Raw genomic sequence first — 10,844 nt, forward strand, 5'->3', positions numbered from 1 at the left:
TGGAGGGTCATTGAAGGAAAAAGAGATGTGGGAAAGGTTGTGAGAGTATGCTGGAATGGGTGTTGAAAAGGTGAAGAAGCTGTAGGAAGAATGAAAGAAAAATTAAGCAGAAGGTGAGGGAGCAGTGGGTGAATGAAGTGAAAACAATGAAGAAAAGAGAAGCTGAAGGGTATAATAGAAGTAAGGGGGAAGAACAGAGTGTGAATGAGGAGAAAGTTTCTGGATAAAGAGGTTGTGGAGAGAGGGAGTGGCTGGTGAATGCAACAGGAGCAGTGGAGTGAAAGAAAGGCTGGAAGGTGCCCTAGAGTTGTAAGGATAGGTAGTGAGATAAAGGAAAGAGTAGGGATTGTGTAGTAATAAATTGACCCTGGAGATGGGCCAGTAGGTAGTATTGTTGGATGTGTATGACCAGATGAAGCTAGAGTGTACAGGGTAACTGGGAGTGAGAGTGGTCCAGTGCAGCATCTTATATACTTATATATGTGTGGTCCTAGAAAAGAGAGCAGAGTGAAGTGGATGATGAAAAAGAAGTCTACCCTGGGAGTGGAGAAAGGGGGAGGGGTTATGAGTGATGAAAAGATAATAGTCATAGAGGAGGAAGAGTGAGGATTCTAAGAGAAAAAAGAGAAGTATGCAAGGTGTGCTAGAAGGAGATAACATAAGACTATGTTGACTGGCAACATATTGATAGGAGAAGACCTATCTACCTGTTCAGGTATGGTGAAATGGATGTTCCCTAACACTCCTATCATTTTCCCTTATATCACACATTCATCTTTCATTTACCTATCTTCATATCCTACAAGCACTACATCTTAAGCACTCTACCCTTTATAATTCATGCTTCTAGTGCTCATCTCTAAATCACACTCCTTTTCTCACTCTCAGTGACACTCAGGATAGCTGAAAGTATGTATTTGAGATTAAGGATGATAGGGTGTAAGTGTGCAAACATGAACACATAAATGTTGTACACATCATTATTTTAAACTCAGCAGTTCAAATGCAAAAACTGCTTTAACTTCATTCAGCCTGATATGCTTCTGCATAAATCAGCAAATGTTTTGTTTGCTCATTCCTATATACTGACAGAAGTTTTTAGCTCACTCCAGTTGACTGATAAGTTGTTTGCCACTGAGGAAACAAATAAAACTGAAACATTAGTAGCTGAAAGTCTGTTGACATTATTTGGAACAGGTGGTTTTAACGCAAAATCTTGAAAAAGTTCCCCAAGGCTAAATCCCATAATGAATGTTGTTCCACGTTTGTATGTACATAATCATCATCATCATCATTTAGCGTCCACTTTCCATGCTAGCATGGGTTGGACGGTTCAACTGGGGTCTGGGAAGCCAGAAGGCTGCACCAGGCCCAGTTTGATCTGGCAATGTTTCTACGGCTGGATGCCAACCACATTGTGAGTGTAGTGGGTGGTTTTTACGTGTCACTGGCACAGGTGCCAGATGGGGCTGGCAAACAGCCACGGTCGGATGGTGCTTTTTATGTGCCACCGGCACAAGGGCCAGACGAGGCTGGCAACATAGATTAAAAAAAGCACTCGGAGAGCACAGAACTCTGCCAAGCTGCTCATTTCCACCCATATACACGCATGCTGAAAATTGCCTAATTGCCCAATTTCCCAAACTAATGCCGGCAAAAACATAACCTCCTTGGTGGGATTAAAAAAAAACACAGCCATATGATTTAAAGAAAAAAACCCTTTAAAAACAGGAATCATCTGAAGCAGTTATAATACATCAATGACAATAGCAAGCTAGCTTGAGTGATACACACACAACATTATGGATGGTAAAGTAACAGTTAGTTACAGTGACTTGTGAACACTGATCCTAGTTCATATAAACATGATCTAGCAGGCTTCCATAGACAGTAGTAGGTTTTTGGACTAGTAAGTCGAACCCAGAGTGGTTCATAGTTGTTAAGATCTCATGGTTAGGGGAATCAAGGAGATCCACGTTGAAATACACCAAGGACGATGGTCAGATGATTCCTTGGCAAAGATAAAAAGGTATCTGTCTACTTACGAAACTAAACCTACCTACCTACTTTACAACACTCTGTGGTCAGTATAGTATCAATCGACCCTTAAGAGACCATAGAAACGCGAATAAAATTACTAATAGAGAAATGAAAATACAACTTTGGAAACAGCAACGCCACCATAGGTTACATGGAAACAATGAACGTGTTTTCAAAGGAGATAATCAAAGAACGTCACATTGTAATACTTCATGTATAGTAAATATAACAAATGAAAAATCCTTCAAGAATCTATAAAAATTTTCAAATCACTACCAAAATTTCATTATCTGCTACTTGTGTCATTACCAACTTTTCCTGCAAGTTTCATCAAATACCGTTCACAACTTTTTGAGTTATTTTGCACACAGACAGACAAACCAATGACAATGGAAACATAACCTCCTTCCTTGGCGAAGGTAATTATGTACACGTTTTGATCTGCTGTTTGAAGTGTAATTTCCATGTTGGCATGGGTTAGATGGGCTATTTCTGACCCCTATATGGGTCAAGGAACTCTAGAGTGCAAGTTTAATTTCTGGTTTGGTTTCTATCATGGAATTCTTTTCCTAAAGCCAACCACTCCACAGAGTGTATTGTACCATCAATAGAAAGACTAGCTGGCAGAAACGTTTGCACGCCGGGCGAAATGCGTAGCCGTATTTCGTCTGCCGTTACGCTCAGAGTTCAAATTCCGCCGAGGTCGAACTTTGCCTTTCATCCTTTCGGGGTCGATAAATAAAGTACCAGTTTCGCACTGGGGTCGATGTAATCGACTTAATCCGTTTGTCCCCTTGTGGGCAGTAAAGAAATATATTATGTGTTTGATAAACTAAAATGTATTCTTAACTCTATGCTTAGCAGAGCTGACTGTGAGCATTTTATTGCAGTACCAGCACTTAAGAGGATAGGAGTGAGTGACATATAGCAAGAAGACATCTGCTGAGAGTGTATGGTGGATGTTGAAACCAAATAGCCAGTGGGGAGCACAGGTAGAGGGACTGACATATAAGAAGGTCTGATGAGGTCCTTTAACCCTTTAGCATTTAAACTGGCCATAACCAGACCAAAATATTCTACCTGCTTCATGTTCAAACAGGCCATATCTCATCTCTCACACTACCCTACAATACAATATTATTACAAAATTAAACAACCACACCATTGAAATCTCAAAGCTACAAGGTAATGCATGGGTAATTTTTATCAATGTGAACAAATAAGCATTACATTTGATAGAGAAATCTGAACGGTAAAGGGTCAAGTATTTCAACCCAAAAGGCGAGAAAGCTAGGGTGATAAGGATAAGAGAAGGAAGAGTGAGATGGCACGGTGGTATACCTGGTTATACTGGAAGTAATGTATGATAAGCCAGAGGTTTAGTGCTGCCCTTTGTCACATCGGTAACTTAGTGAAGTGAGAGTGAGAAAAAGTGATTTAGATATAAACAATGGGGTCACAAGAGGCATCAGTGATAAAGACAGGTGGGCAATAAGAGAAAAGTGTGATAAGAGAGGCGATGGATAGATGTGTTAGAAGGATAAGAGGCTATCCACATGCAAATGTTCATATATACACACAAACACACACCTGAGGATATAAAATCATCTGTCTGTCTACACACACATAAATGCATATATTTACACATATTTTAACATCTGCTTTCATCATACTTCAACAAGCAAAGAAATGTTCTGCACAGGAGACTGAAGTGAAGAAAAAGTGTATAGTTCGATCAGCTCAACCGATGGTGGTGGTGGGGGTGAGAGATAGAGGACAGTGAATGATGACATGATTATGCATAGGGGATGCGAAGCAATAGGTAGATGAGAGGAGGGGGTGAGGCTACGAGGTGAGGGAGCAGCAAAGGTAAGTTTAGCAGGGTACAAAAATAAATATCACATCTTTTAAGTACTATCCTTGTATCGGGGTACGTTTTGTCATGGGTAGTAGACGGGTCGTTTGTAGCAATACATATTATTAATCAGTAGACTTTTGTCATCTCTCACACACAAACACACGCATATACATGACAATCTTTCGGTATTATAAAGACAACGTTATTCATCCACGCAACGTTTCCTCATGAAAGATAAAAGAAGCTAGACTGATAAAGAGGATGAATGACGTCACCTACTTATACCGAAAGACCGCGTGTAGGGTGTGTGTGTACAGATATGAGAGAGAGATTCTCGTGTATATATGACTTAAAGGAAAAGTATCTAATTTACAAAAGCAAACAATATGAAAATAGAGGAAAAAACAAAACAAAAAGGAAATGTATAAAGCAATGAAAGTAGAGGAATGTACAATCAATCGATCAATCGATCGATCAATCAATCAATCTACCTATGTATCTGCACGCACGAAGTGAGAAATTTTTTTGAGTGCAATTATCTCCAATCTAATCCATGTTTTGAGGGGAGGGGATAGACGATGACATCGACCCTAATCTTTGATTGTCACGTTAGTTTATTGGCATTCCCAAACATGTGCTTCCCCACCATCCGACTTTGCAACCTCATAACTTCCAGAGAAATGGATAGAGATGATTTTTAATGAAGTTTTCAACAAATACGCTTCTGATTTCTGATGGTGTACATTTCTATTACATCTGAATTTGTTGTGAAAAACTTTTTCTGTGGGCGGGAAAGGGGAGCTTTGGAAAATTCACACGAATGAACTTTGTTTTTCTCATAACTATCAGAAAAATGGGTGTTTCGATGAATTTTTTTTCACAAATACTTTCAAAGTGTGTAAATTATATCGGAATATGATGTGAAAAGAAAAATAGTGACACACACATATTAACACACATTTTTCGAAATTTCAAGTTTCAATTTGTAGATATATGTGCAGTGTATTAGTATATTTGCATACGATCCCACCAATCTTTTTTTTATATCTCCGTATTTTTTTTTACGTATTTCAATAAAAAATTTCTGAAACGAGGGAAAATTGAAGAATTTGGGGTGGGGTATGGGGCGGGGGAAATAAAAAAATTTAAATGCCGGTTTTTTTGTAGACAGGATCTCCGTACTCGAAAATGGGGGATTCTATAAAAAAAAAAGAAAGATAGAGGGTGCGATCTACATTCTTTTACGTCCGCCGAATACTAGTTTACTGAGCCCGCTTGTAAGAGAACTAGCAATGAAAAGAACATGTAACTCAGGGTTTTTCCTTTCTCACCCGCCCCCTTTCTTTCTTTTTCGACGTTTTAACGATTCTCCCATCTCAAAAATTGTCACCCAGAAAATATACACCCTCCGAATAGATAAGATTATCATTAGATTAAAGGGGAAAAAAATCTTTTGTTTTGTTTTAATCGGACAACGAACACACACACACACACAAAATATCGATACATTTTTCTTTTCTTTTTTAAATCAATTAATTACAGATTGAGATCATTAATCACCGGAGTGTTTATAATATCAGAGAAACACGGATTATCAATTTACGTTATTTCAAAAACAAAGCAATATATACGAATCAATTCATGTGTAAATAATAACGACTTGCCTCTCCGAAATGGAAAGCTGAGACGACGATTAAGACGAAGCCGAAGAAGAACAACGTTGTGCCATATTTATAAGAGAGGATAGTGTAGGCTTGTCGCTGTATGAACTTGCAGAAAGTTCTCATTTTTGTCAAGTAAGCGCGGTAGTTTTCCTCAAGAAACATGAAACAAGTTGTGCGAGAACACCCCTCCTGGTATTTCTAAATCCATACTTGTCTTCAAAACGTGGCGCTGTTTTTTCGAGATATGGATTGTTTCAGTCACATGACAGAATTTAACTTCCGTCGTGTGCAAAACCGGACTCGAAACGGTGATCAATTAAAAAAGCTCACTGCTTTAAATTATTACCATCCAATTAAACGTGAGCATGTAAGGTGTGTTTCTGTTGGTATGTAGGCGTGTCTAGAAGGATTTACATGTTTAACTATGTGTGTGTATATATATATATATATATATATATATGCCTGTGCGCGCGCGCATGTGTATAGATAAATGTATGTAATAATTATATGCAAAATTATAGCCTTTTTGCTTTTTACTAGCCTATATGTGTGTGTGTGTGTGTGTGTATGGGTGCGTATTATGCATGTATGTCCCTATTTATTTACCTTCCTCTCTTTCTCATACACACACACACACACACACACACCACACACACACACACACACACACACACACATATATATATAGAGAGAGAGAGAGAGGAGAGAGAGAGAGAGAGAGTTACATCCATCCAGATAGATAGATAAATAGATTGATAGATACATCTATCCATCCCTCCCTCCATCCGTCCATCAGTCCATCGATTCCATACATACATACATACATACATACATACATACATACATACATACATACATACGTACATACATACATACATACATACATACATACATACATATCACTGTTGCCAACTTAAAATCAGAATTTTATGCTAAATTTTAGTAGAAAAATACGAAAAAAAAATACTAAAAATGCTAAATATGACAAAAAAATGCTAAAGACAAATTACATCAAAAAGCTTAATTTCTATTTACTTTCTTTAATTATATTCAGCATTGAGAAATAATTTCTTGAATTTCACTGATTTAATCACTTTCAGCTGCAGTGCCTAGGTCTTGACTTCTGTATACATTCAAGGTCCCAATCTTGTTAATTATGTGTTTGGAATATCAAAGTTTTTGCAACATTTGCCACATCTTTTCAGGCCATATTTTTTAGACAGTATTGATCTAAGCATAGGAAGAGGCATTTTGTTTTGCAATTTTGATTTGATTACACCCATACTACTGAACAACCATCCAACTTCTGCATTTGAGTTTGGCAATATCAATAGTTTAATGGCAAAATTTGCAACATCTCTAAAAGGATTTCCTTCAGTAGTATCTTTATATTCCAAGACTTCCAGCTATTTAACTAAATGAATGCTATCAAACCCCCGCCCTCCCTTTTAGGAACAGTTTCCTCTCGGCCCATTTCTGGGTGAGATTGGCCACTCTGATCGTAATCTCATCCCAATTTCTCTCTGTTTGGAGGTCTGGACCAAACCAAACCCCGAGCAATTTCAGCGGGCCATCTGTCCAACGCCTTACGATGTTGTTAGGTGGCATCAACCTGTCTGTCCAGGTTCCGAGCTGCAGGCCAACCGACTTATCATGGTTTATTTTTGCCCCTGATACCACTTCGTACTCCCTAATGGCATCACCTACTAGATGCAGGTGTATGTCACAGGATACGAATACGGTGGTGTCGTCCGCATAGGCTGTTACTGTCATCCCGCACTCTAGATCACGCAGGACGCCTCTCAAGGCCTCCACTTTCTGCAGTAATGGCTCAAGGGCCAGAACGTACAGAAGGGAGGATAGGGGACATCCTTGGTGGACGTACGATGCTGAACTTCTCTGAAAGATGACCGTTCATCCGAACTACCAATTTAAATGTCAGGATTATTAACCATCCTGTCTATGGTGTAGCGTAGAGGAGGAGGCTGTCGTGGATTGTTCTGGATGGAATATCGCATGTTTTGCCTTCCCACCCAGTTTGTCGACGACAGGCGCCAACCTCTTATCTAGCACCTTGGCCAAAATCTTCAGCTCTGCATTAAGCTGAGTGATGGATCTAAAGTTATCTATAACGTCATCCTTGTTTGGGTCCTTTCTTAGCAGCACCACGATCCCCCGGCTCACTGACCTAGAAATGCTTCTATCCTGTTGCCAGTTGGCGTAGATATTTGCCAGTAGGCTCCCAAACAAGTCTGGCATATTACAATAGAACTCGTAGGGCAGACCATCTAGACCCGGTTGACTTGCCCCCAGTGCAGCCCGGTAGGGCCTCTTCTACCTCCGCAGCTGTGATCGGCCCTTCACAGCACTCCGCCTGCTGCGTTCAGAGTCGCAGCAGACCAACCAGGAAATCCGAGAAGTCTATCCCGCGATTCGGCCCACCGCTCATCCCGAACAGCTGAGCGAAGTGCTGGTGAAGGACCTTACATATTTTGTCGGGTTCGTTAACCGTGCCTCCATTTTGGTCGACCAAAGACTGTATGGCGGCTTTATTACCACGTTGGGTCTCTACTATGTGGGCCCATCCCGCAGCGTTGATTCCCTCTTGTCTCATAGCACGAAACTTAGGTCTGACAATACAACCTTCGTGCTTGGCATTGAGGTGTTGGTCTAGGGCCAATATTGCTGCCAGCATGTTAGAAGTATTGCCAGATTTTAATGCCTTTTCTAGTGTGCTAAGTCCCTTTCTATTCTATTTTTTCTAATGCTAAAACGTTGCTATATCTACGTGACTCAAATTTAATGGCTCTTTTTAGGGCGTACCACCAGTTGTTATTGATGATGGCTCCTGTTAACGCCGTTTTCACTAATTCTCTAATCCGAGCACTATCTACAAAATCTATCTAAATCAAGCTTACAAATCACAAACTTGTGATCCGTATAGCTGTCGATCTGAAACTGTGGACAACTAACGCTAGATTTATCACCTAACCTAATGAATGCTCTATCTAATAGGATCTGGAAGACTCGGTGCTGTTGGTTCATGTCCACATCCTATGTGCATCCGGATGAGCCATTCTAAACCTATGTGCATCTGGGTGATCAATTCTAAACCTATGTGCATCTGGGTGATCAATTCTAAACCTATGTGCATCCGGGTGATCTATTCTAAACCTGTCAGCCAGTTGAAAGCAACTGAACAGGTTAGTGAGGCAAGTATTCCTTTTCTATTTGGAGTTGAGCCAACACAACCCACACGTGCATCTAGGATTGTGTTAAAGTTACCTACTAACACTAACGTGCATAACACCCCGAGGAAAGCCTCTAGGCGTCTGAAGTAGTCGGATTGACCCGTGATGTTTGGGGCATAAGCTGCAACCAGTCTGAAGGCGTTGCCACTGCTATGTGTCGCGTTAAGGACAACCAGCTTGCCTTCTGGGCCCACAAAGATTATCATGATTTCTAAATCCAGGCCTTTTCGGAATAAAAGCACAATTCCTCTGCCTCCTCTAGGCTGGCTTGAAGATCGAAGAGTGGCGAAAAAGCTCGTGATCCGGTCAGCCTGGTTTCTCTGGTGACTACGACATCCAAATCTCGCCCTGAGATCATTTAGCAAGTATATTTGCTTCCAATATGATCCTAGACCATGCATATTCACACTATCGAGATTGAACGAAACCACGATAAGCAGGTTTAGAATCGATAACATACAAAATTCCCCACTCCACCCACCAAAAAAAAAACACAGTTTAGACAAACAAATAGCGGAACTTACAAGAGAGAAAAAAACACGTCCGAATTGTCGAACTGGAATGAAAAGTGCTGGGGAAATTGTTAGAACCACAAAGTATGCCAAATCTACTGTTTTTAGTGTTGTAATTCAATTTGAAGAGAACTCGGGATGTTCAGAGAAAGTCTCACAGGCCTCTTAGTGATAGAAAACGCACACCTCACTTCTTAGCAGGACTTGAAAGATCGACTGAGTCGAACCCATCAAAATCGATAGTGAAGTTGGCTCAAGATCGAGGAATCAGTAAAATGACCGTTTCTGGGGCAGTGAGACAAGGCCTCCATATGAAATCGTATGTGAGGAAACACCGTAACATCCTCCAAAGTCATTTGAGGTGAAAGAAGTCCCAAACTTATTAGTCATCTGAAACACTGTGACGAAGACGTCTGCATCTTCGTGAATGAAAAGAAGGTCATGATAGACGAAGTTGCAAACCGTCAAAATTCACAAGTGAAAGCGTACGATCCTTCCCAAGTTCCTTCAGTTATGAATAGCAAGAATCCAGCTTCCATTATGATCTTTAGAGCTGTTGCATGTGATGGGAAATTGACGCCTCCTCGTGTTATTGAAGCGGTTCTTAAAATCGATACAGCAGAGTATCTAAAAATCTTAGAAGTTTTGTTGCCTTGGATTACGAAGCATTATTATGCAAGTCGGGTTATGTTTGTATAGGACTCTGCACCAGCCCTTTCTTCGAAAAGAGTGCAAGAATTTTTGAAGAAGGAATTGCCCATCTTTGCCCCTGAAGATATCTGTCCTTCTAGCTCGCAAGATTTGAATCCGTGTGAGTTTTTGTTATGGAGCGCAGCTGAAGCAATATCCAACGCAACTTCTCAGAACTGTGTGTATTCACTGAAGGCTTCGATCAAGCGAGCATTCGGTAAAAGGAGAAAGGAAATCAATTCATAAACAGATTGAACTGGTAAAGAGATTAAATGGCGGTCACATTGAACTGAATCAAGTACTAAATACTCCACACTAAATTGCCATGAATATAAAATTTGCAGTGTCTGATTTTTCCAAGTTATACTAATTATAACAAAAATATTTAACTGGTCCCAATTTACCTGTTACACCCTGTATAAATATATATATGTATGTATGTATGTATAAATTTATTCACCGTATCCTGTATATATATATATATATATATATATATATATATATATATATATATATATATATATATAATATATATATATATATATATATATATATATATTATATTAAATTAGAGATAAAACCACTATTAGGCAAATCAAACAATGAAAAACTTAAGTCAATACATAAAATTAATTAATTTATATTATTTTAAATATATATCAAAAGTATTAAAAGATTAATAAAAGATAATGATATATATATATGCATATGTACACACATATATTTACATATATATACATATATATATATATATGTTTACCAAAATTACATAAAAGTATCTTGAAATACTAAAGAGTAAATTTATTTAATAAAATCGCCATTGGCTTCA

General features: G+C 39.1%; 1 protein-coding gene across 2 annotated transcripts in view; it reads right to left on the reverse strand.

Moving 5' to 3' along the window:
* LOC115214114 (N-acetylglucosamine-1-phosphotransferase subunits alpha/beta) overlaps nucleotides 1–5,866 on the reverse strand; it is a 64,463-nt gene extending 58,597 nt beyond the window's left edge. For both annotated transcript variants that reach the window (XM_029783174.2, XM_029783173.2), the window contains exon 1: nucleotides 5,563–5,866. In XM_029783174.2, the coding sequence (XP_029639034.1) occupies nucleotides 5,563–5,724 (162 nt within the window). In that variant the 5' untranslated portion in view covers nucleotides 5,725–5,866. The remainder of the gene's footprint in view (nucleotides 1–5,562) is intronic.
* Between the last annotated feature and the right edge of the window lie 4,978 nt (nucleotides 5,867–10,844).

This window comes from Octopus sinensis, linkage group LG7, assembly GCF_006345805.1.
Source record: "Octopus sinensis linkage group LG7, ASM634580v1, whole genome shotgun sequence".
Taxonomy (NCBI): domain Eukaryota; kingdom Metazoa; phylum Mollusca; class Cephalopoda; order Octopoda; family Octopodidae; genus Octopus; species Octopus sinensis.